This window comes from Hemiscyllium ocellatum, chromosome 5 (assembly GCF_020745735.1).
Source record: "Hemiscyllium ocellatum isolate sHemOce1 chromosome 5, sHemOce1.pat.X.cur, whole genome shotgun sequence".
NCBI lineage: Eukaryota > Metazoa > Chordata > Chondrichthyes > Orectolobiformes > Hemiscylliidae > Hemiscyllium > Hemiscyllium ocellatum.
The window spans coordinates 78,979,795-79,007,622 of record NC_083405.1 but is presented as its reverse complement, the minus strand read 5'-3'; the positions used below and the strand labels follow the sequence as shown (position 1 = coordinate 79,007,622).

The 27,828-nt window shown below is 37.4% G+C and overlaps 1 protein-coding gene across 9 annotated transcripts in view; it reads left to right on the top strand.

The window, feature by feature from the left end:
- LOC132815753 (DNA-binding protein SATB1-like) overlaps positions 1 to 27,828 on the top strand; it is a 130,330-nt gene that overhangs the window by 9,934 nt on the left and 92,568 nt on the right. For 3 of the 9 annotated variants that reach the window (XM_060824889.1, XM_060824890.1, XM_060824891.1), the window contains exons 2-6: positions 3,447 to 3,680; positions 5,108 to 5,284; positions 6,435 to 6,561; positions 6,934 to 7,057; positions 26,004 to 26,115. In XM_060824889.1, the coding sequence (XP_060680872.1) occupies positions 3,470 to 3,680; positions 5,108 to 5,284; positions 6,435 to 6,561; positions 6,934 to 7,057; positions 26,004 to 26,115 (751 nt within the window). In that variant the 5' untranslated portion in view covers positions 3,447 to 3,469. Of the gene's footprint in view, positions 1 to 1,912; positions 2,619 to 3,446; positions 3,681 to 5,107; positions 5,285 to 6,434; positions 6,562 to 6,933; positions 7,058 to 26,003; positions 26,116 to 27,828 lie in introns of those variants that run through there. The other 6 variants (XM_060824893.1, XM_060824888.1, XM_060824894.1 and 3 more) reach the window with 6 other exon arrangements.

Sequence of the window (27,828 nt, the reverse complement as noted above, 5' to 3'; positions counted from 1 at the left end):
CAAGTACAATTTCTATGGTGATAGTTATCCAAATTTATAGATGGGCATTAAAAAAACAAACAACTTCTAAGATATTTTCTTTTTGACGGGTGAAAGTAAAGAGAGAAAGTTATACTTAATGAATTTTACTACCCAACTGCTTAAGAAACAGAGAACATATCACTTTTTTTTAATATATAGAGTAATAAATCGGGTTACAGCATTCTTTTGGGATTTGCTAAAGGAAGAGTTCTTAGCAGTGATCCTACTTGCTACAGTTTGAGCTGAGTTAAGGAACACAGAAAAAGTTTCTCATAAATTTATTTCAACAGAGTCAGTCTTATGAATGAATCCAAAGCATTAAAGTTCATTGTCATTTATTTAAAACAGCAGAACCAAAGTATACTTTTAAAGTAAGATAACTGTAAAACCTGTAGATACTGGAAACACAATACAAATACAGAAATTGCTCAGCAAGCCAGTTAGCATCTGTGAAGAGAACAGATGAGTAAGATGAAGAGTCTACACCTGTTAACTCATCAGTTCTCAGCCAACTGACTGACCTGCTGAGTATTTCTGGCATTTTCTATTTTAGGAACACTACAAATTTTATGCTATAATTATACATGTTTGTATTTAATGTTTCAGAAACTCACAAAATATTACAAAACATCAAAAAGGATTCTTGTTTCACAATATTTTGTCTCCTCCAGCATTACAGAACATCATATATCATACATAAACATAAAAGACGAATTCAGAATTGCTTTGTACCATATGGTCTGTCTCTGCTTCGTTTGTCTACCAGTGTGAGTCCAAGGAACTGCAGACTTGCTGCATACATGTTATGATGGTCAAAAGAACTTGGAAAAATTATTTCCTATAACCCAATTCGGAGCATTAACACCTTGATTTCTTACCTGTTTCCTTTCGAGGTATTGTGTTAATTTATATTTGGATTAACCTTAACCAGAGTGAATTTTTGCTAAGCTTTTCCCATGGATCTTCTGAAATACAAGTTGTGTTTATAAAAGTTGCATGGGTAAATAAATATGAAACGAAAGGAGCTTAACATTTAATTACAGGTTTCAACTTAAATTGTTGTTACTTTGAATAACTTAAATATGTCTGCTCGCTCGGTAAATGTTGCCAGTTTTAACTAAACGAATTAAGGTATTAACAATGTCCCATATTAGGATGGGAGGTGGGAAGTGGCCAGGATTGACTCGAAAATAAAGTCAATATTTGTCAGCTAAATACAGATTCTTGCTAACACATACAGTCCAAGCCACAATTTCTTGTCTACTTACAAAAGCCTAAGTGGCAGAGTACAGGTGAACAGTTTTTTTTAAAAACCCGAAAAAATATTGCGAATGTGACTTTTTGAAATCTACATTTCAACTGCCGCACCTGCACACACACACACACACACACGGAGAGGCACGGAAATATAAACACGTGTATACCTTTTTATGCATGCGTATCTTGCATCTTCCTTCATGCATATTAGCGCTCATAATGCGTATGTTTAGGTCTATGTCCGTGTGCAGGTGCGACTGCGAGTGTATGTGTGTGTGTGTGTGTGTAAACCATCCATCTGGCCGTCTCCCGCAGCACAAACGCTATCATGTTCTTATGCATGAAATCCTTTCCAGGAGCTTTGCACTATCTGCTGTATGTTGTTTGCGGTTCGGTCAACACTGTCTCCTCATATCCCCCGCCCCATCATCACTGTTTTTCACTTACAACACACTCTCTCTCACACTGACAGTGCCTGCCGATGGCATGCAGCAGTGACGAGTTAAAAAAGCTCCTCCTGTTTGTTGTTGACTGGCTCCAGCCACCCTCTCCCTCTCTCCAGCCCTGAGGCTGAGCCAGTGCTATAATTATTTGATCATGTGGTATTATTATCTGTAATAAATGCAGAGCCGTCTTACAGTAATCAAGCTGATTAAAAATTCTTGCGCGCCAGCCGGAAATTGTCCTCCCTCCTCTCTCTCTCACTCTCTCTCTCCCCCTTTTTTTTGTTATTTTCTTGAACAAATTGCTCTGACAGTTACAAGGAGTGATGCAATCGAAAGGCAGCCCAAGCCAGGCAGAGCCCGGGTGGACTGTCGCTGCCTGAAAAAGACCGTGATGTTTTGGAAGGGTTATTTTCTCAGCACTGAGAGGAGAAAGGGAAGAGAAGAGGAGTGATGAGTCTCAAAGCAACTAATAATTTAATGTGAAGCCGCTCGGCTCCGTCCTGACTGAGGAAGAGAGAGAGAGAGAGAGATTCAGGGACAGTCGTCACCACACTACAGCTTGTACTGGACTTTTAAACAACAGCAAAAAGTCCACGACTTTTTGGGTTTGAAAACAATATATGTCACGTTTTGTGTCCCAAGTTCCTCCTTTTTAATCTTAATATTAACTGTCTTTTCCAACTAGTCACTTTCCCTTCTCTCCACCACTAAACACGAAGATCATTTAAAAAAACAATTTCAAAAGAGAAAAAAAAACAAATACTATTTCGGAGCTATATACTGTCCAGAAACCAACCGGTCCGGCTGTTAGTTTTCGCGAAGAGTCCGATCTGGAGAGTTGCTATTTTTCTTATGGCTTGGAAGTTTGCCTTTTAGCTCCGCGCAGAGAAGTGGGTGAGTTGGTTGCGATCGGAATTATATTTCTTGTAGTTTTTTTTCGGAAAAAAGATGCCACAAGATAACGATAGCGTTGTGTGTGTATGTGTGTGTGTGTGTACCCATACCGCTTTGGTTAGTTTGTTTCTTTGTCTTTTTTTTCTAAATACATGTAAACGTGAAATCCTGGAGTGGAATTTCTAAAATGCATGGAACTGGTATCACGGAGAAAAAAAGTTGTAAAGTAGGCAGGGGCTTAAACCGTACATTATTTGTTTAAAAAATGCTAGGTCACAGGTGACCATCGCGATGCGGGGATGAGAATGCTGCCTTAGCACTGATCTTGTGTCACTGTAGTCAGTGAAAAGTGGAATTTGCTGTAGTTCATGAAAAAAATCCGATCTATATGCTACAACCAGTGTCTTATCATTTGATCGTAATCACAATAATCTTGTACCTAGTCAAAATTGGAATACTTTGAGATGTGACCATTCATTTTGTGATGTACACTGGCCTGACGTCTGAATTCTGGACCTCAAATTTGGGAGTATTCTGTCATTTGAGAATGTATGCACTCAAAATGACAACATTTTCGCTATAGTAGTCTTAATTCCAGATAATGAAGCAGTCCTTGCATTTTGACATCCTTGAAGCCTGTTCTGAAGGATTTGCATCTGGTATCTTTCTGAAAAGCTACACGTTGTTCTATAAAGGTTTCAAGACCGCAGTTTTTAAATAAGGGAAGGCTGGTGGCAGAAAATCTGGACATTCCACATTAATCCTCTATATTTGTTGTTGAGTCTGACCTCAGTAATATCTTGAAGTGGTTTTCTTTAAACTTGGTAGGTGATCTCTGAGAGTTGGTGAGCATGGAAAAGCCCAGTGAAACAGTGCAAGTGAAGGAGAATTCAGAAAAAAACAACAATTTCATTGATCCTAAAGGTCCCCCGGCTAAGATACCCCGCCTGGACCAGAATGGGAGTCTCTCCACCCGCAGCAGACTGGGTAGCATGGGTGCCAAAGTGACTGGAGGCTCACTCAAACACACGGGCCAGCTGGTGAAAATCGGTAATAAAAAAGGTACCAGTGTGTGCAACCTGCTTTCACTAATGTAGAAATATAGACATACACATAGAAATCTAGGTGCTTTAACATTCCCGCGATGATGCAAACTTGACTGCAAAGCAAATTTCCTTCAGAGTGCAGTTTAAATGTATGCAGTCCTTGCACAAGGCAGTATATTTATGAAAATAACGTAGTTTGAAGGCAACAGAATTTATTGTTCAAGCTGCCATAACATTTATCATACAATCATTTATTTTTCCTCTATTTACAGACAACAAGGAATGTATTATTTATGAAATGAATGGACACAGCAGTCTGTATTGTTAGATCTTTATCTATTAGAACTGGAAAAAGGCACTTCAGCAAATTCCTTGGCCTCTGCTTTTGATTACCCTATTTATTGATTGTTAGCCAAGTGCATGTATGTATAAAGGAAGCCAGGTTAAAAGCACAAAAAATATAATTTATTACAGTTTTCAAACAGAGTATATTAACATTTGCCATCAAGAACTGGAGCAGAATCAAACAGTCTTATGATCCCTGCAAAGTTATAAGTGCCATAAATTCCTTAATAGAAGATTTCAGCTGTCTCTGGCATTATGTGATATTTGCAGACTGTGATACCAGTACAGTTTTAGACAAGGATTCTACATACTTGATTACTTCTTACAGCAGATGTGTTGTTTACATAGACTCTTAAACCTAATGTGAAAGCTTCATGCGGCCTTTCATATATACATCATTGAGTATTTTTAGAATTGATTGGTGACCATAACTTACTACTTTAATGCTAGGAGGTTATAAAGTTGCTGGCCCTGGAAATTTAGTCAAGTATTAGTAATAGGAAGCAGCTAGTGAAATACAAGATCACGAAAGATTATCCACTTTAAAAGAAGGAGGATGATGACAGTTTGGAAAAAACATGGTAATAAATTAATGATGTCATATTTAGTCAGTATCCTAAGAGCTGTATAAACAGTTTTTAGATCTGCCAAATATATAACTTGGGATGTAAAAGCAGGACTATCTTTATAAAGCTTTCAATGATGAATGATATAGCTCTGTAAAGACAGAGCATAATCTTGTGCAGTGCATGATTTTGAACAGTTATGGATTACTTATCCATTAAAACTGTAGCGCCTAATCATTCTGTAAAGTTAAACAGGTGGATCAAACCCATTAGTGAGTTAAAGGAACATTGACCTTTACTTTATAAAATTGAACTTGATGGGAGCTCCGGAAACCTAGACTCCTCAGATTATCTTATAAGTGATCCATTTACATGTTTGATATGATATACAGTTTATTGGATTTATTTTTAAAAACATGTAGTGATTTATAGTTTATAGTAGATATTAATAATTCTTGTTAGAATAATGTAAAAACCCTTTTATAGCATGTGCAGTATTAAAATATGTAAAAGACATTTCTTATTCTTGTAGGAAATATGCTCCCTGTTTTCTGTGTGGTGGAACACTTTGAAAGCCCTATTGAGTATGAAAGTAAGGAAGAACATGCAGAGTTTGTTCTGGTACGGAAAGACATGTTATTTAACCAACTAGTGGAGATGGCACTGCTTTCTCTTGGATATTCCCACAGTTCTGCTGCTCAGGCTAAAGGTATACCATTTCATATTTACATCAAGAATTAAAGCTACATTTCATTTCATTGCATTATAAAGATTGTGTTTAATACACTGTTTTCAAAAGTTGTGTTAAATGTTTTTTCAGGTAATGTTATTAACATGTGCAGAAATGAAAAAAAATCTGTTTACATTCCCAGCTCAAAGGAGAAAAATGGAAACATGTAGCAGTTTATGCCAAAAAAAAACTCAGGGAAGTCCTGTCACTACCTGTGACTGCAGTGAGGCTTCTTAGGATAATGATAAAAAAAATTAGCAATGTTGAAAATTATTACATTTTATATGCACAATACATGTCATATTGATTTACAATTTATTGAGAAATCATCAACTGTTTGTTTTTTCACTGCAATTTCACATTGTTAGTGGAATTTATTGTACAAAATTCTGACATTTCAATGATTCATTTTATGTGGCAATAACTACTTTTTGATTTTAATAATAAGTTTTAGTATAATAAGGGTGTTTATTATATTTGCATAAGGTCTGTAGTATGCAATAATAAAGTTAACTCTAAATACTGTATCTATATCAAAAATTACATAAATTTATTTATAAATCTATATATAATAGTTATTAATGTTTAGTATAATGTATTCAAAAACTGTTTTCTAATGAAAGGGGAAGGATTTGAAATTTAGGTTACCCTTTGTCTATTTTTCCAGTTTAGATACTATGAGCTGAAATATTTTTTTAATCACCAGTGCTTATGATTAGCAATTTGTGGCTCTATCAGAAGAATATTGAAGCAAAAAACCCCAAACATGTGAAATAAATTTGCATGAGTTCTTCTTTTTAAAATGTATTTTCCTTTAAATTTTGTAGCTATTTAATTCTAATACATCAAAAGAGGTTACACTTCTGGTAATGACATTTGTTTAGTATGTTTGACCCAGTTAATGCTGGAGCATAGGGATGAGTATTAGCTCTTTTTTGTTAATTGATTATTTCAAACTTCATATTTGTCACACGTTTCTACTCATAAGAATGAAGGAATTATGATTTAATATTTTGATCAAGCAAAATAATTTAAGAAATGTACATTATTACCTGTTGAAAAGCATTAGCATCTTGTAGGTGAATTGTCAGCTGATGTTTCTTACTTTACTTAATGTCGACTGTCACAGGTCTGATCCAGGTTGGGAAGTGGAATCCAGTCCCTCTCTCATATGTGACAGATGCACCGGATGCCACAGTAGCAGACATGCTGCAGGATGTGTATCATGTGGTCACACTGAAAATTCAGTTACACAGGTTAGTCACAACATGCAAGTCCCTGGGCCTCAACAATTGCATGGCATCATTACTATTTCATCTCTGTCTTTAACTTTCACATCTCTAAATGCCTGAATTATTTTACCAAACGCATTGGAGCAAGAAGGTAGAAGTAACAAGAAATAATAGTCGCCACATGCAGCTGATGTATAATTCATGCATCAATACAGCAGATGTGTTGTATAAAGTAATTAACTAATCAGAACAATCAGGAGACTGAGAGCAATCTCTAGATGCATCTGCTTGATGTGCCAAATGAAATCTGTCTATCTTGAAGGAATGTCGCATCAGGAACCAGTCCTGAAATGTCCTAATTTTTCTTCCCTTTATATGATATATTTTATAATGCAGTTGCCCAAAATTGGAAGACTTGCCACCTGAACAGTGGACTCATACAACTGTCAGAAATGCTCTAAAGGAACTACTGAAGGAAATGAACCAGAGCACACTTGCAAAAGAATGCCCCCTCTCCCAGGTATTTATAGGGATTTACTATAGTAGTTTAGCAATAATAATAATTAATAAAACCTGAACAGGAGAGTACTTATTAAATATTTTGAGTACTGCAACAGCATGTTTTGTACCAAAATCAAAAAGAAATTTGATTACACTTTTTTCAAACACAAATCTTACAAGTGGTTTTGAGGTTTTGTAAGTATCTAATTCTCAATTGTAACAGTCACCGTTGTAGATTTGTAGATCATCTGTAATATTCATTGTTTGAAAGTTGAATTTTTCCTATGGCATATTGTAAGAAATTTCCCTCCAATCAACTACAGGCTCATTCAGGATAAACCAATATTAATTATGTCCCAAATTAAAATTCATCTATTTCAATTGTTTGGTACTCTAGAAAGAAACTGGAAACCTGGAAATGTTGTGACTGTTTTGAAAATTCCTTATAATGTACATTTTCAAAGACTGGATACCCAGGAAATGAGCTTAACATTTTGAAGTAACCTTTGGGTTTCAACTAGCATTTAAAAGCCTAGAATTTTAACTTGATGTCTGCTGAACACTTTAACTGTGTGTATCTCATTCTTAGTTATTTATTAACTTAAATGTGTTCCAAACTGACTGGTAGTTGGAGAAGCCTTTCACTGCTATAAGTGTTAATATTAGATACAATGTTTTTCATTACAATGGAATGATATGTTCTGCTAAAAGATGTCATTTGATGTTACAGTAGCAAAATTTTGACAGCGATGTGTTTCTGATTCCAAGCAGAAATAGATAAGGTCAAGGTTTTCATACAAATTAAATGATTCAAAACAGTTGAATTGTTTTGGATCCACACCCATATTCATTCTACAAAGCTTAGAATCCTTACCAGACAAGTAATTATGCTAGAAAAACATCTACCACTGAAAGAAAGTGTTAATACATTAATTTATTAATGCTAAACAAAAATCAAAAGCACTGTGGATGCTGTGAATCCGAAACAAAAACAAACGTTGTTGGAAAAACTCAGTAGGTCTGGCAGCATCTGTGCAGAGAAATCAGAGTTAATATTTCAGTTTGGTGACCCTTCCTCAGAACTGCTTTATTAATGTGGATTTATTAATGCTGTAGCTTGTTTGTGCACAGCAGTATTTAGCACCATTTCCATAATACAATTCAGTTCACAAAATCTGCCTATCAATTTTTAAAGCTAAAGAAAAAATATTCTAATATGTAAATGAAGTGAAAACATTAAGAACATGTCCTATTTAGAATGTACTCAGTGAGTAACATATAGGGCTAAGGATTAATATTCCTTGCACGCATGTTTAGGGTGTAAAAGAGGTGCAAAATCTATCCATTTAATAGTGAGGAAGGCATTGCCCAATCTGTTCATGCGTTGGTCCCACTGAAAAATTCATGGAACCTGTGAAAGTGTGACCATCACCAGAGTACAATCCTAGTTTTTTTGTTGAGCCATGAGGATTCATTTCCCTTAATCCTCAGGCTTTTTTTATGTTTCAGTAATGCATATAACCATGAAAATAACGACAGGCCGAAACAACTCAATAAAGTTCCACAATTTAATAGAAATGTAAGTTCTGAAAATATTTTACAAGGAACAGAAGTTATGTGAGTATTGAAATGATAGAACATTTTCTATATAGTGTTCTGTAAAGTTTAAATTGGTATATTGGTGAAATTTAGTAGCTGTAGTCAGGAACACTAAACATTATCAGACTTAAAAAAAATTTTTAATTATATTAAAGTATCAATTATGATTAAACAACGTTTATATTGAGTTGGAAGGAGGTTTTGAATGACCTGTTCTCAACATGCAGGTCATCAAAGTGCAGTGACAAAAATCCCAAAGCATCAGCAAGTGTAAGTTGGATTTGCAACTAATTGCTTTGGACTAGATCATCAGGAGGTGCTGAGCCAGACAGTACACTAATACCAATATAATATCGGTGTCAGGTTAAATTGTTTACTTCTGGATCAGAATTTCTGGATATGAGCCCTGCAGCAAGACCTGAAAGTATAATTTAGGCTGATGTGGCAGTCTCAGAGTGAAGGAATTCAGACCTATTGAATGCTGCAGTCCTCTTATCAGAATTCAAACCAGGGCCCCACCCATCTCTTCAGGAGGCTGTTATAGATCCCGTTGCATTGTTCAAAGAATAGTAATTTATTCAGCAACGAGTTTGCTCCAAACCCTGGCTAACATTCTTCAGCAGTCAGTATCAGTGAAACAAGTGATTTATCTCATTGCTATTTGGAAGATGTTAACAACATAAAAAAAGAGTATGAGTAGGCCATTCAGCCTATCAGAGCTGAAAATGTGTTGCTGGAAAAGCGCAGCAGATCAGGCAGCAACCAAGGAGCAGGAGAATCGACGTTTCAGGCATGAGCCCTGAAGAAGGGCTCATGCCTGAAACGTCGATTCTCCTGCTCCTTGGATGCTGCCTGACCTGCTGTGCTTTTCCAGCAATACATTTTCAGCTCTGATCTCCAGCATCTGCAGTCCTCACTTTCTTCCATTCAGCCTATCAGTCTCTCTGTCTTTCAATATGATCATGGCTAATTTGACCGTATCTTTAATGTCACTTTCCTGTCTGCCCTGCATAACCTTTGACTCCCTTGTTACTGTTGCAGAATTGGTGTTGCATTATCTGCATGACAACTGTCATTGCACTCCAGAAAAATAAAAGTCAGTTCACCAAATGAAGCATTTGAGTTGCTTTAATGTGATGAAACTCCACATGTTTATTTCATGAAGTTGTCTTCTCACCACTGTCCTCTAAAACTGCTTTCACCTCATGAGCCAGTATTCTGTTTTCCATTTTGTGTTTTCCATTCCCTTTTTCCAACTTCTTAGATATTTATGAGTGTGACCAACCAGGTAAGTTTTTAAATTTGTTTGTTTACTTGTATTTCTAAACAAGATGACTAGAAGCAACATTCACAGGGAACCAATCTCTATAAACAAGGAGTATGTTCAAGCATTGTGCCTTTTTAAAATTACCTGGGAGTTTCTGACATATATAGTCTCCCATTGCTTTTAACATTGCAGTGCCTCTGCCAATCGGCGTCGACTTGTTTACAAATCGGCATCCTTTCTTTGATATGGTACAAATTGTAATTGGACAAAATTTGGCATTCTTGCATTTATTTTGATGAATGCAAGATGAAAAGCTTCAGCAATATAACTTGTCCGAGCAGTATACAAATAAATTTAATAAGTTAAAGTTCGGCTTGCTTGCTTACTTTTCAGCTTTTCCCATATTACATGGGACTGCCACAATGCTGAGAGATCTTCCTTTTCAGAATCGGTGGGTGGTTTTCCAGCTGGATGCCCTTCTGTTACTAACACTTCCTATTCATAGGACAATGTTTGGCATACAAGCTTTTTTTTTATTACCCATCTATTATATATTATATTTTGTAATCAACCTGCTCAGCGATATTATTAAACATCTCTATGAGCTCTCATGGGACTAGAACCCAGGCAACTAAGATCCAGAAATACTCATGTTTGCTGATCTGGTCATTTGCAGTTGCAGGTAGAAAAAGTTAAAAGATTCCTTGTAAATGAGGGTCAGAGGTGATGCTTGTAGGTAGTGTCGAGTCCATGCCTCTGAGACAGGACGTCTGTTTCAAGAGCCACCTACTCCAGAGGTGTGTAATAACCTTTCTGAACAGGTTGATTAGAAAATATCTGGATGCGCATCAGGTGTAATCCCCTGGGACCTACAGTTGTCCTTGTCATTTTTTTTCAGTGGCAGATCCCCAGTCCTTTATGTTTTGTCATTGTATTGTTAAACTGGCAATGTTAGTTCAAAGTCAAGATCCAATCTAATTGCAGCAAGGAAATGTGCAATTCCCTTGAGGAAGTAATCTCACACCACTAAAAGTCCAAGGCAGTGTGATCAACCAGTTTTGCAAAGCATTCCAGGGAGTGAGTTGGACAATTTTATAAATTTAACTGAACTTAGTTTAAATCTTTAGATAGCAGAAATTTCCCCTCCCTGATCTCAGACAATTTAAATTTCTAACTTTTGTGTAAACAGCCATGCCTATGCATGTATACAGGTATGTGCAGAGTTCTGTCCTGAACAGGACGGTTAAAGTTCCAGCCAGTCAGGAGCCAAGCAACGTAAACATGGTTCTGCCTAGCTGGAACCTGGTCTGAGACTGGTAACTGGAGTGTAAATTCTTGTTAAAGGTCTGTTGTACCTGTAGTGTAATATTGCTTTTAAGCATGTCCTTACCTGAAGGATAACTTTGCACCCAAATAAACAAATCATAAGCTATTAATTAGAAGACCATCAAACCTTTGATTGTCATTTCTTCATAGTTCCCTAATCATATATGTTGGAACCCAGCAATAAAACAAAAATGTGCTTACATTTGAATAACTTAAGTTACTCAGAAATTAAATAATATTTTGACTAAATTGAAACTGGTCAATCAACTGACTGTTTTCCTCAGCAATCTCTTTTTACTTCATGGATAGGGAACATTCATTTGATAATAGAATAAAAATGTAGTGATTTGCAGCAATAATTTCCTTCATACGTGAGCATCTCTTCCTATTTATTTCAGATGCTAATTTTAATATTAAGGCTCCTGGGGCACAGTGGTAGTGTTTGTTCCAGAAGGCCCAGATTCAAGTCTTAGCTGTTTCCGAGGTGTGTCATAACATGTCTGAACGTGTTTATTAAAAATTATCTACTAACCTGAATATATTTAAATACAATGATAGTAGGATAAATAAAATGAAACTCATGAATTCTGTTGCATTCACCAAGTGTGTTGCCAACCTTTAATGATATCCCAAATCTTTTTGAAAATAACATTCCTAGCAACTAATAGCATTAATAATTCTTCATTTACTTCACCATCTCATGTGAGTACCAGTACATTTTTTTTGTTGTTTAACCTCTGCATGGTTTTATTGTTTCAAGGTACGTGTGACTATTTAAACCTGTCAACTGATCATTCATTGTTACTCTTATCTTCCTCCAAAAATGTAAATAGCAAATCTCTACTTTATGAGGAACTACAGAGCTTGATGCAAAACCGTCCCATTAATACACGACAGTTAGCTTTGGCAAAAGATTTCTGAATTATTAAGACTTTTAGTGACTTTAAAGTGCAAAGAAAAGGATTAGGAGCTATTTAGGTGCTGTTGAAAAAAATATACAAGAAACTAACTCATTGTTTGTCATGAATATTTCACATTCATTAGAACATCACTATCTATATTTTAATATCTGCCATTTTAGAAGGTTGATAGTATCAGAATATCAGAGTAGTTCATTAAAAAATACCACGAGTCACTCAATTACTATACATCAATAATTAACTTTTCATACAGAATTTTGAATCCAAGAACTTAAATGTCCATTCTGTTTTCTCCGTAATGATTAAGTGAAAAGATATGTGAAAATCCAATTTACTAATAATCAATTAGTAAACTTTATAAATTGCTCTAACAATCTTTTTCTGGATCAATGCACTGATATTAATACATTGGTCTCTTTTTGTTGTTGCCATGGGTTTCAACAAATTTGGCCCATAATATTGTTTAGTCTAGAGGAATCCTAGGACAGAACATGCCAAGTCAATGTTATTGCAGTACAGAACAAAACATACAAACTTGGGCAATAATGTTCACTAAAGTTTTGACTCAACTTTGCACGAAGACAAAGTTCAATAAAGATTACCATATTTTTAATTTAATAATTGAATAGACACAGACATGTGAGTTATGATTTAATCTTTGAAACAGATTTAGCAAATGTTTTACAATTTGTGTACCATTGACTTAGATACCAATACCTGACCCACGGTGTAATCTTGCTTGCAGTGCAGAGATGTCTGGCTGTAGAATCTTTAAACTGCTTAAAAAAGAAATAATGGTTGTAACCCATTCACTGTTAATCATATGATGTCTCATAACTGAAATTCCTCTCAGTCTCATTTATTAAAATTAATGTGATTGCATAAAACAGAAGTAATATGAATCAATGATGACATTTGAAGAGTGCAGAATTTTCACAAAGGTTTCTTTATTACTTGTACCAGATTCTACTTTTTTTCTTTCAAATTATACATCTATGGGATCTGTATGTCACTGGCAAGGACAGTATTTCTTGCACATCCCTAACTGCCCATGAGAAGAACATTGGCAGTTAGGGTGAAGAAGGTACACTCACTATTAAATAGGGAATTCTCGTATTTTGACTCAACAATGAAGGAATGAGTGATAATAATCCCAAGTCAGTGTGAAGTAAGATATTTTGTTCAACAAGTGTTAAAAGGCTCTAGAAAAAGTGAGGACTGCAGATGCTGGAGATCAGAGCTTAAAAATGTGTTGCTGGAAAAGCGCAGCAGGTCAGGCAGCATCAAAGGAATAGGAGAATCGACGTTTCAGGCATAACCTCTTCTTCAGGAAGAAGAAGGGCTTATGCCTGAAACTTCAATTCTCCTGTTCCTTTAAAAGGCTCTGGGTATTAGACAGGAAAATAAGGGGTGAAGAGGTTGGAGTGGCCTGCTGTGTTTCAGAGACTGGTGTGGAGAATTAAACCAAGGTATGATCGTTTGGGAGATGGGAAAATACAGAGCGATTCCCATCCCACCAGGAAGATGGGCAGAAAGATGGTCTGAGATTTTTACTGCACCTCATAAAATGAGAGGTTGTTGGTGGGCAGAACAGCTAGTCACTGCCTTTACCCTCCCTCCATCGTTAAACCCACTGCATGGCATTATAAAATTCTGCATGTTAAAATTCAGTGTTTGTCATACAGTTGAAGACAACAGAAAACGAAGACTGAAAGAGCAAAAGATTGTGGATTGCTATTGCCTGAGTATTGCCAGACATCATCAGATTGTCTGAATGGATCAGAATCTCTGGGCAGTCTGTACCATCAGGACTGTTATAATTTGAGTGAGGGAAGGTTCAGAGAGCTGTGTACCTTGTTTGAGTTAACTGTGTTCAGATTGGGTACAGCTATGGAAGATGCAGTTTCAAAGCTAAAGCAATCGAGTGAGAAATGAGAGACCCAACATAGCGGAGGGTGAGTTGGAAAGACGAATATTGCACCTGTTGCCCCATTTGTGTGGAATGTAATGCAAATACTTCCAACTACAGAAAGTGTATGTTTGTTGTATTGACTATTTAAAGTGGAATTTACCGTTTTTTATTTAAAACCTCCTTTATTGACTAACTTATGTTTCAATTATGTTGATTTGTCTGGTTTGTTTCAGTAAAAGTTTCAAAAAGTGAAATCTTGTCCAGCAGTTTCCTTTAGTTTCTTGGGGATTCTATGTCTTTCAAGAAATTAACAGTTCTCACTCATCATGTGCCACTCATGGAGGAAATGAATGTTAAAGGGGTGCCATTTGTACGGATTGTTTAGTTCTGGATGATGTTGAGTTTCTTGAGCTGTATTCATATGACAAGTGGGAAATATTTCATCATACATCTGCCTAATGTAATGTCCATGGTGGATAGTACTGGGGAGTCAGGAGATGAGTTGCTCCAACACAGAATTCTCAGCTTCTGGCTTCCTCCTGTAATATTAGCATTTACATAGTTAGTACAGTTATGTTGCTGGCCAATGGTAACCTCAGAATATTGATGATGGACGGTTCAAGGATAATAGTATTTGAATACCATAGGAATATATTTGGATTCTTTCTTGATGGGGATAGTCATCGGCTAGCTCTTACAGCATCCATTTCCCTTATTACAAAACTGATTTCATTCTGCTACCAGTTATAGGAACTCGCTGATGTTCAGGATTAGTGATGTCATCAAGCAGGCTGAGCAAACGGTCTGATTGAAGAATTCCCTGGGGCAGCAAACCAGGAAGTAAAACACAATGGGGTTTTTTTGGCCAAGTGTCAATTTTTTTGACTTCCTTGGAATACATCTGTTTGTGAGGCCTTGCAAATTTTCTCAGGCTACCAACCCTAACTTACCTCATCAGTTACCTGCCATGCTGTAAAGGCATTCAGTCACATCTTCTAGATTCTACCACTAACCATAGCCAGTAGAAATCACCACTGCCTAGAACAGACAGGTATCTCTAGTGCCTGCACCATCTTTAAGGAAGAAGGCCACCCTTTTCCCCAGGGACTGGCAGAAGAGGCCACAATATCAGACCTTGACAACTTGATCTGAGTTTGTCACCCAGGTCTTTGTGGTCTCAACTATCTGCACAACTGCTCAGCAGTGAAGAAAGAAGATCAATGACCTTCTATACTTGATCAGGCTAAGCGCTGTCACTATCTCTCTGCTACTTATCACCCACTACTTCTCTGCTCCTGTGCCCATCTCCCAGTAAGGCTTGTGCCAAACTCCCCTCTCACTATTGCATGCAATATTCTCCCTCATTCACTGTCACCCACCCCAACTCCCAACCCTCCTAACCTGCAAGGTTGCTACACTGCATACTCACTCACTGGGGACACCTCACCACCTTTCTCCCACTGGCACTATCAGATCTGCTACTCACTTTCATCTCACTCATCCTCCCCTTTCTGTCATTCCAAGAGAAAACAGCCCAGAGAAAAAGGCAACAAAAGCCAATGGGTGGTGGGATGCCTAATATTAGGTTTCTCACCCTCTCTGGGGAAAAGCACCAAAGCCTGACCACCCCGACCATGCCAAGCTTCTGGACTGTTATCACTGCCCTCAACTTACTGTGCTGGCACCCTAACACTGAAGGCTAACTCCCTTGACTTAGTGATGTAGCCTTGTCTGAGGATTGCTGACCATTTTAACAAGTTAAACCACTAGATAGTGGATGGGCTATCAAGCTGCCAGCCAATCAGCTTTGAGGTCAGATAGAAGGTTCCAAAATCAGAAATTGTTCCCATTCACAAGAGGATGAAGAAATGGAGAGCACAGATTTAAAGTGTTTTCCAAAGGAAGCAGGTCTGTGATGAGAAAACAAAACTTCCCCACATGAGTGGTTTGCATTTTGAATTGTGGTGGAAAGAGTTTCAGTTGAGGAATTTAGGAGGACGATAAATGATTGTTGAAATAAACCCAATGCGCATGGTTACCAGGAGAAGACGGGAGACTGGTACGAAGCCAGGATGTTCAGAGAGCTGAATGGTCGCCCTCAGCACACTAACAATTCAGTGAGGTTGGCTGGCAATTCCAGCGGTCCGGCAGTAGCAGAGCTTGGTGGTGGACACTGTTGGTAGCTCCAACCCATCCCAGGATGAAGGCCCAATGGAACCACAGGCCCAGGTAATTAAGGGCTTGACAACCTTAGGATGGGAAAGACATGAGTTGGGAGTGGATTTTAATGTGTTTGAAGAGAAAAAGTGAGGAGATACAGTTTTCTGTGAGTTCACCTGCTGTGCAAAAGGCGCAACAAAATATAAATATAATAACAAAATATAATACCCTCCTTTTAAAAGAAAAGACTGCTTACTGCCATATGCCTACCCATGTCAACCTTATGATGGTATGGACAGGTAATATTAAGGTCAACCGAGCTTTTAACAAGCTCAATTGACCCTTAATTATTTATTACATATGGTTTGGCATCTCCCCACTCCCTATATTATCAGATGAAATCAAGGAAGGTGATGGGTTGTGCATTCACTGATGTTTGCACATGATTAAGATAGAAACTTAAATATCAATTCTGAAGGGAAAATAAATTTTTAATAAAAACATCAAAAGTACATGAAATAATGCTTGGAACTTCAGGGACATACAGCTCCATTGATTAAGGATGATGGTGGGGCAGTGATAATTTTAGAGGACCAGTAATCCGGAGCCTCAAACTGAGACATAGGTCTGAATCCTACCCAAAGAAACCTAAACACATACAAAAAAATGGGACATGCCACCAGTGCTTCGCTGGAGGCTCACTGAAGATGTTACCGAGTATGGTGACGAAACATCTGGAAACAAACCTTCCAGCTCAGCGAGCAAACTTACATCCAGAATCCTACCATGACAGATGGTGATACATGAATTTGATTTTAAAAATCTGCAATTAAAGATTAGTCTCATAGTGACCATGCACCACTGTCAATTGTAGTGAAAATCCATCAGGTTCACCCTTTAGGGAAGGAAATCTGTCATGATTACCTGGTATGACCTACGTATGATTCCAGACCCACAGCAATGTGGTACTTGCCCTCTGGTCAATTGGGAACAGGCAATAAATGCTGGCTTAGCCCAGTGATTTTCACAACCCATGAATAAATTTACAAAAAAAATCACTTTCAAGTAGAGACCTGTTAGAATAGATTACTTACAGTGTGGAAACAGGCCCTTCGGCCCAACAAGTCCACACTGATCCTTTGAAGCGCAACCCACCCAGAACCATTTCCCTACATCTAACACTACGGGCAATTTACCTAACTTGCACATTTTTGGACTGTGGGAGCAAACCGGAGCACCCAGAGGAAATCCACGCAGACACGGGGAGAATGTGCAACCTCCACACAGACAGTTGTCTGAGGCGGTAAATGAACCTGGGTCTCTTGCGCTGTGAGGCAGCAGTGCTAACCACTGTGCCACTGTGCCGCCCAATTATTAATATTATGTTCTTCTACATAATATTAAAAGGAAGAGTAGATAGCTGCTCACTTATGAAGTAAACTTCAGACATTTCCAGGATGCAAAAGCAGCCAACAAAATTACAAAACTTACAAGGTCTTGTCACCTGTGAGAAAACTCATCACAACTAACATGCTGCTCTTTATTATCTGGTAACATCTCTCTCTAAGTAAAGTTTTTAATGCCCTTGAATGCTATGGTTTATTTATTGAACTCTCAAAATATGTTTTTTTCTCAATCAGGTTTCAATTCCCTTTTAGTTACTAACATATATAATGTTAAGTTTGCTACATTTCAGAGCAGCAAGTCAGCAGTGTGGGGGTGACAGAAGATCACAAACTCCATTCTTTAAGAAACTTGTGATTCCAGTCATACCCACATTGTTGACTGATTGACCATTTTAATGATGAATGCAACAAACTTCCCTCTACTCTTCCTGAATAGTAACAATGTGTCGGAGGTTACTTTTTCAAAGTTATTTTGAAAAAGATTTCCAGATTGAAAACATTTCTAGGATTATATGAGATTGAAGCTTGTCTTTTAATAAATTGTGAAACACTTTGCATTACTGTAAGCTTGCATGTTGGAGGTGACAAGTTTTTCAGTTTTTTTATATGCAAAGTGATCCCAAGGCTAATGGACTCATCGGTGACACACAAGACTCCATGTTAAGTTTGAAAGATGTAACATTGTACTAGTTGCTTTAGCAATAACTTAACTGTGCTGTAATTGTTTTTGAGAATAACAAAACATGTGAATGGCAAGCTACCTGATTATATTTGCATCAGATGCACTGTCAGGGATTATAGTGAGCCTAAAGGGTCTTTTTTGATTTGTTCACAAGGCAGATAGTGCACCGGGAAATTTGCCAAATCACTGCTCCCATTCCTGGGAATGGGAGCAGTTTCAAGGCTGTGGGTGCAGCCACCCCTAGATTCGGCTCTGAGGCAAGCGCAGGTTTCCTGAGTGTCAAACTGGGTTGTATTAAAGGACCCACCATGGTTCTCTTAGGTTTTGTCTCATTTGTTCCTTTAAATTTTAAACTGTTTTATCCATCACTCCACATACCTGCTCCAAACCCCCCTCCCTCAGGCCCGTCTATGCCATTTTCCTGCTGCAGAACGACACACACCAAACTATCCATCCTATTCCCTGCACTTTTGTAGCAAACATGCAACGTAATGACAACTCATGACTCTACCTGGTACATTTCAACTTAATGCTAACAAATGCGAGCCCATGCTCCAGGGCTGTAAATTTTTTAAAGAGTCTTTTTTAAGGTCTATTCTCAATTTTTGGCTACTTTCACACTGACAAGCTCATTTATTTGATGATATGACCGTGCACTAACATTATCTCTTATAGTTCTGTTGAATTGCTTTTGGGTTTTTTTCTTCAGATAAGCATAATTACCAGTGATTTTACACGTATGAAATATTTAAACTTGAAATCCATAAATAAAAGGTTTAGTTTATAATAAAATTACCTCATCTCTGGATACATAAATATGTCCTTCTTCTGAATGTCCCTCCCTGTAAACGTGGTTGCCACACTCACCCCGCTCCCAGTCAAAACTCAGGCCTGGAATAAAATGCGAAATAGTAAAACACATCAAGCTATCCTTAATATCTGACAAGCATAGTCATGTTAGTGTTGGATCATGTGCAAGATAAAATAATCAGAAAGCCAAACATGATTTTTTTTACAAAATTAGAAAGACAAAAGTTCAGGAATAGAGTGGTCAGATTTTAAGTTACAGCCTAATTGGAGCATGAGAGAATATTTGTTACTGCATTGAAAGAGGTTGCAGATGGTGAAGATAAATGTAGTTTGATTTTGACAGGTGCTAAATATTCAATGCACATTTCTTTAGGCTTGCCCATGTTTATGTGCCAGTCACAGGAAACAAACCAGATATTATTTTAGCTCCATCTAAGGAGCTCTATGGCAAAAATTTAGGTTCTGGAACATTTGATGAAATGACAGTAGGATGGCAGGCAGCTTTTAAAGGCCTCCCCTCTTTCGTCAGCCATAATCCAGAACTCTGGAGTGAGACCCCATCTGCACTGACTGATGAATCTTGGGCCTAGCACCTTCACAGCATAATTCACTGAAGTGCAGGCCCAGCACTGCTCTTCCCCTTATCAGCAAAATCAAAGCTTAGCTCCAATTGAAAACTGAAGGCCAGTGTGCCTGGACTGCTGTAGCCTTGTTGAGGTCTCCTATGTGCTGCAGGACCAGCCAGATTACTCGCCTCAACCTTTTACCCCTCCCTCCCATGCTTGCTGCTCCTTCAATTAAGACTCTTTCTTATGAAGAGCTGCAAGAAGAAGAGAGAGGGAATGTGTGATTGGACAACTGTGAGAGATGTAGAAGCTTTGATGTAGGAGCAGCTGCTCATCGATTCTGTATCTCCCAGTGTTTGGAGTGACTTTTTCCTGATTGGTTGCCCAATTGATTAACTTGTTTTGTGTATTTTTGAGGTGAACTTGACCACTGTGCATTGCCACTGTACTCCCATCCATCCCATAAATTCTCATAGCTCCACAACCCTTATAGCTACCATAATGCCAATTAATAATCTCCCATTCACTATCTTTTGCCCTCAATGTATAGCACCAATATACCCACTCCTCAGATACTAAAGCAGGCCATGCTCAAATATAACAAGATCTGGAAAATATCTAGGGTTAGACTGACAAGTGGCAAGTAACACTTGCACCTCACAAATGCCAGGCAACTACCATTTCCAATACGAGACAATCTACCAATGGCCCTTGACATTCAATGGTGTTATCATCACAGAATCCCCCATTACCAACACCCTGGTGGTTTCACTGGCCAGGAACCCAACAGGACTGGCCATATAAACAAAGTGGCTACAAGACCATGTCAGAGATTAGGGATACTGTGGCAACTAACTCATCTCTTGACTTCCCAATGTCTGTCCACTATCTACATTGCACAAGTCAAAAATGTGATGGAATCCTCCCCACTTGTCTGGATAGATGCAACTCCAACAACACTCAAGAAGCTTAATGCCATCCAAGACAAAGCAGCCCACTTGATTTCCACCACATCCACGAGCATCCACTCCCTCCACTGTCAAAGCTCAGGAGAAGCAGTGTGTACTATCTACAAGGTGCACTGCATAAATTCACCAAAAATACTTGGACAGCACCTTCCAGGCCCATAACCACTTCCATCTAGAAGGACAAAGGCAGCAGATACACTGAAACACTACCATATGTAAGTTCCTCTCCAAGCCACTCACCATCCTGATTTGGAAATAAATCACAATTACTTCACTGTTGCTGGTCAAAATCTTGGAATTCCCTCCCTAAAGGTTGTGGGACTACCCAGAGCACAGGAACTGCAGTGGTTCATGAAGGAAGCACACCATCACCTTCTCAATAAAAGCTGACCAGCCAGCAATGCTCATGTCCCATGAGAGAATAAAGAAATTTCCACAGCCTGTGCTGTTTGACGCTTCTTGTGATTTAAGATAACGGCATCAGTAATAACCCGGATGCAATTATGGGTCAAAGATTGGAAGACGTCACACAGATCCCCATTTGCTTCTTAAAGTGAGCTGCTGCCATAAAATTTCAGCCATGATGTGGAGAAGCCACTGGGGTGTTGGACTGGGGTGTACAAAGTGAAAAGAATCACACAACACCAGGTCCAACAAGTTTATTTGGAAGCACTAGCTTTCAGAGCACTGCTCCTTCAGCTACCTGATGAAGAAGCAGTACTCCGAAAGCTAGTGCTTCCAAATAAACCTATTGGATTATAACCTGTATTGTATGATTTTTAACTATAAAATTTCAGGGCAGCTGTAATCTTTAGAGCCACTGGAACAGGATTTCCACCCAGTCATTCTGAATGCATATCCTACTGTAGCAGCTAACACAGTTTGGTGGTGATGGCTAGGTCAGCCCCATTTATATAACTACTAATGCACCTACTTTACTCCTGGAGCCAATGAATTTAGAAATTTGCATGCCCTCACCAGCCCTTGAACCTCCTTATGTAGATGCCAGAGATACCATACCCTAATTTAAATCTCACCACCTCTTCTGGAACTCCTTATCCACTCCTATTGTTTCGCTTTCTGATCTCAATTGCCTCCTATGGCTGTCAGTATGTCTTCAGTGAAACAGAAAAGTAAAACCCATAACTAAACATGAGTTACCTGCTTTCCCCAAGACTCCTTGGAATGCCCCCTTTTTCAGTCCCTGCCCATTATTGACCAAATCCCTTGATGAGATGTGGCCCACCCCAGACCAACTTGGTAGGATTGGCTGCAGCTCAGCCACTAGACTGTCTTGATGATACCCCAACAGATATCCTGTAACCTCTAGACTGGTTCACTTGACCTGAAGATCTGGCTGGGGCCCAATCTCCAGACTGATAAGACACAGATCAGACCAACCACCAACTAACCCTCATAGTGCAATTGGATAAGCCTCTTATCTGACTGTCACCCCTTGACCCCAGTAAAGATTGCTCACCTTTTTCCTTTCATAAATCGTTATTTACTTGACCCACGTGCAGACCGTTTACCACATAAACTGTTGACACATGTTGCAGGTGTGACATTGACACGTAGAAATATGTCAAATGCCTTGACTGATCAGTGCTGCCCATCATGACAAACCACTATCTCTCCCTTGGCACTAAGTAGCAGTGCGAGAAGGTGCTGATTGATTCGATCAACACTGGCATGGAGAAACAGCAAGTAGTGCTAACTGTCAATCTTTCAATTCTTATCAAATTAATTAAGCATTAAGATTGACAGTTTTTGTTGCACCACCATGCCATCAATAGCTCAACCAATCAGCATCCACGGCTTATGCTGTATATGAAAAAGTCCTCTTTTTTTACCCAAGTCTTTTTCTTGCGTACTAGTTCTGATGAGAGTAGGATAAAAGGCTTCACCATCTAGTCTCCTTTTCACAATGTTTACATTTCTGGCTATTGACCATTGCACACCTGGGAGGAGATAATTCCATGTAGAGTCCTGTTTTATCCCCAGATTAACTCAAATTTTCAAGAGTAACAATTAAACTCCCTTCATCTCTGATAAACGGGACTCCAGTGCTGAATTTGGATCACCTGTCCCGGGGAATAGATCAATCTGCTAACTCCATTCAGTTGTAACGGTGAACAGCTGGCAGCAGGAAAAATACAATTGTTTTCTTTTGACAGAAATGGAAAGAAATGCAATACCTGATAACCAGTTATGTCTTCGATGCCTGTTTTGTTTAATTAAATTTCATTTTGGCTATTACGCAGAATATTGTGTCCCTCAAGACCCTTATTTAGGTCATCTTATAAAATTTGGCATCTAATCATTAATTTATTTTCAGTGTATGTAGACAGAGCATTAGTGCAATTTAGCCTAGGACTCGAAATCATGTAAGGTTTTAAGATCTGCTAATATTCAATCAGCTGCATGGTCATATAATAAGGAACCTACCAAAAAGAACTTAAATGTTTTTGACGTTTTTGCGCGTTTATTAACTTCGAAATTGCAGATCAATTAAAATATTTCAATGTTAGACATTTCCGTCAAGTATATTATTTATCCTGTTGAAATTAATTTATCCTGAAATACTTTCAAACTATATGCTTTTCTAAAATTCTTGCACTGAGTAGGCTTTAAAATAAAAACAGAAAATATTGGAAATACTGACCTAGGGAAAGTTAAGTTCTGTTAGATAGGAAAATAGCTAATGTAACTCCTTTATTGAAAGAGGTCAGGAATCTGAAAGTAGGAAACTATAGGCCAGTTAGCTCAGCCCTGTCACAAGGAAGATGTTAGAACCTATTATTAAATGCGATATGTAGAGGTGCCGAAGACCTGATGAAGAAGCAGTGCTTCGAAAGCCTGTGATTAGACTATAGCAGAGTTAGAAAAGTTATAAAACTTAGAAAAGTTGAAAGTAATCAAGCAGAGTCAACATTGTTTTGTGAAAGGAAGATCTGGTTTAAATAATTTATTACAGTTCCTTGCAGGTATAACATGTGATGTAGTTAAGGGGGACTGGTGGATGTGCTGTTTCTGAGTTTCTGGAAGTATCTGTTGAGATGCCACATCAATGGTTATTGTGAAATGTAAAAAAACTCAGTGTAGGGTGTGTTGTACTTGGCAGAGATAAAAGATTGACTTCCTAATAGGAAATAGAGAAGAGACCTAATTGGATAATTTTCTGGTGGGTAAGATGTATGAATGGTGTGCCACAAAGATCAATTCTGGGGCTCAATCTTTTGCAATTTATATAAATGGCCTTGAAGAGGATGAAGATATGATTGTTATATTTGCTAATGACACAAAGGTTGGTGGCAATGTAAGTTGCCAAGAGGAAATATTAAAGGTTACAAAGTGACATAGATGGGTAAAGTGAGTGTGCAAAGATCTGGGAAATGGAGTATATTGTGGGGAAAATGTGAAGTTCTCCATTTTGTCAGGAAGGAGAAAAAAAAGCGTATTATCTAAATAGTGAGGGATTACGTAACTCTGAGATATAGTGGGATCTGGATGTACAAGTGTATAAATGATAAAAGGTTAGTATGTAAATCTAGCTAATTACTTGGAAAGCTATTAGATTGTTTGTGTTTATTGTGAGGAATTTGTGTATAAAATTAAGAACAGTTGTATAGGGCAATTTAGAAAATCAGAAGTGACTTGATTGAAACATAGAAGATCCTGTGGTGTCTTGACAGAGTGCGTGTGCAAAAGATATTTCCTCTTGCAAGAGAATCTAGAGCTAGGGGTCACTGTATGGGGTTGTCTGTTGGAACTTTGTTCCTCAGAAGGCGGTGGAAGCAGAATCTTTGAATACGTTAAAGGCAGATATAGACCTTTGATAAGGAGAAAGTAAGGATTGCAGCTGCTGGAGAGTCAGAGTCGAAAAGTGTGGCGCTGGAAAAGTACAGCAGGTCAGGCAGCATCCAAGGAGCAGGAGAGTAGATGTTTTGGGCATAAGCCATTCAAGACCTTTGATAAGCAAAGGAATGAAAGGTTATTGTGGATAGGCAAGAACTTGGAGTAATCAGATCAGCCATGATCTTATTCAGTGGCGGGGCAGACCCATGGGGCCAATTGGCCTACACCTGCTCCTAATTCAGATGTTTGTGAGAAAACAGAGTTAATGCTTCAGGTCTCGTGATCTCTCATCAGGACAGTTCTAATGAAAGGAAAGGTCACAGATCTGAAATGTTAATTCTGTTTTTCTCTGCACAGATGCTTCCATGATCTTGAGTATTTTTTTAAAGCATTTTCCATCTTTCTTTCAAGTTTCCAGTATCTGCAATATTTTGCTTGGTGACAGTTTGTTTTTTTTATACATTTTTGTAAGATTTCCATATTTGTATTTCTCTGCTTTTCATTTCTGTGTGTAAGTATTATTTTAAATAGTGTCTTCTCTCAAACAAGAGGATTACAGTACAATGGTCTGTTATGAAAATACAAAACTCTTGGAGACAAGGTCTAATAACTGAGAGCTCACAATGTTGAATACTGTTTATTTGACCTTTTTTGATATACACTTCTTCATCCCAGAGTAAAACACAACTTCCAGCTTTCACCCATACACTTAACACAGTTTGGGAATCAAACATAGAGAGTAATCTCGTTTTAATTTAAAAACAGTTTTTAAAGCTTATTGTTTAAGGCAGTTCTTTAATTGATTTCACAGGAAAAGTGAAGCAATATAAAATTAATCTAATTTGATAAAGAAATATATGTTCTCATTTAGATTAATTCTGTGCAAATTGTTCAAATATGGCAATATGGAATTCTTTTGTATTAACCCATAGCCTGAATAAATAGTCTTGTAGAAATTAATCATATTATAAGGAAATGTACTCTTTGTCTTGAAGGCTGAATAAGTACAGCCTGGAAGTTGATTGAAACTCACAGCTAATTGAAATACCATCTGTTAAGCCTGAAATTATTACTGTATATGAATGTACCGTTTCGATCAGAATGGGCTTGATTTGTGGTGTCTGATTCTTCTAAAAGCTATGTACATTTGCAAAAAAGTTGTAAATATAATAATTAATTATGATTATAATAGATTTATCATTTTTTACGATTTCTGTAAATATTTTGTAATCCACTGTGATAAACTGATTTTACAATGATCAAATCAATTATGAAGAAAGAAATTTATTCAAAAGGAGACAGAAAAATTAGAAGTTTTTTATAGTTTAAATAATGATTTTAAGTTAGATTTACTTTGCAAGTAAAGCATCAAGTGGAAGCATTTTCTTTTATTATTTTCATTGACTTAAACATTTGAGGAAAAATATACCTCAAGCTTAAATCAGCTTTAATTTTTTGTTACTGACTGACGATTTTGTTTTCATAATGCAGAGTATGATTTCCTCCATTGTAAACAGCACTTACTATGCAAATGTATCAGCAGCAAAATGTCAAGAATTTGGAAGATGGTATAAACATTTTAAGAAGACAAAAGATATGATTGGTAAGCAAGGAAAACTCCTAATGTGTTCATTATGTTGGTAATAGTGGGCACATACTTGTTCAGTAAGTGACAAACATCATGCCTTTGTCTGTTTAGATAAAGCAATTTTAATCACTTGCACAATTATCTCAAAATATTTTTAGCTGAATCGTTGAAGACAGATGACATGCTAATTACTTAAAAATAAAAATTAGAAGATTTGGAGTTTAATTGCAAAAATGTGAACTACTTGTGTTAGTGTACAGATATGCGGTTCCAGATAACCATCAGCTAAACTCCTGTTCTAATTATTTGTATCAACAGTGATATTGAGATGTCTTAATCTGTAGAATATAATTTTAACCTTGAGAACATAATCATTATTTAAAATTAAGTAACATTTTAATTCATCACCTGAAGTTTGTGAATGAGTGCCTGAAATGCAAATTCCAGCATGAAAAATGCTCTTTCCCCTTTAGAACTGTGAGAGATCAGATTCAGACAATGCAGATCACATGCACTACAAATGAAGGTATTTGTCTGATGCTGTATGATAGAGCCACTGTCATGACTGTATCAATGTCTAACCTTGATGGTAGCAGCACCACACTTGACCTTATCGAATGCTTATTGTCAGCACTTGTACGAAAGTGAATGTAGAAGTTCTGTTATCTAGTATTGTCAATCCTGCACTCTTGAGACCAAAAGAGTGGAACATCAGAATAGTGAATTGAAGGGGCATTAGTTCAAGTGCTTCATGGTCTAAAATAACACTGGTTTAGACACTATGGTGAGATAATGAAAAACCCTCCAGAAATTATGACATTTTCTCTGTAGTAAATTTTGTCCATTTTTTGTATTATTCGGAGCAACTCAGAACTGATATTTTTATAGTAATTATTTCTCATAGCCTCAATATTATTCATCAGAGTGCTGAACTACAAGAGGAAAATTACCGTATTAGGACCAAGAGGTGAAGCAACACTTTTCAGAATAATTCACAGCCAAAATGATCATTGTTAACAACTGGAATCAGCAATTATGATGAAAAAATGATTGCAGATGCTTTTTCAGAATCAAACCCCAAGGGTATTACATAACGCACAGTAAATAAATTATGTGGACATTTTCTATCTGAAGTGAAGCAACAGCGAATTTTCCGATAATTCAGTAAAACAGCAGTATTTTAATTAAAAAAAAAGAGAAAGTACTTTTGGCTATGCTTAAGCTATCAGGAAAACTGAGAAAATATTCTGACAGATAGCACCCTAAAAGGGATTTTAGAACCCAAAATATCGCTCATCAGTAATTCATGGGGGTTGCAGGAAGACCTTTGTATAAATACAGTGACATTATGAAAGTAATGCACATATGTTTTGTCAGTAATTGTTTGTGCTTGGAGTTCCAGATTAATAAATAAGTGAAGGTGGCATAAAAAAAGATGAAGCTCTTTGCTGGATCTAGAATGATAATGTGTAATACTTTTTACCGTTAACCATTTAGTTCACAGAAAGGGCTTTTGCCTGAAAATGTTCTAATGTGGCTTGAAAATATTGATGTAATCCAAATCCTGACTTCTCATTCAGGATTTCTAAATTTCACCATTCTGGAAGGATTTTATGAAGCCAGTAATAGCAAGAAATGCAGCATATGGAGTGATTGGAATATGAAATTTCAATTTTCTGACGATAAGTTGAGATGCAGAGATAAAATCAGGGGTACGTTTGTGGCATA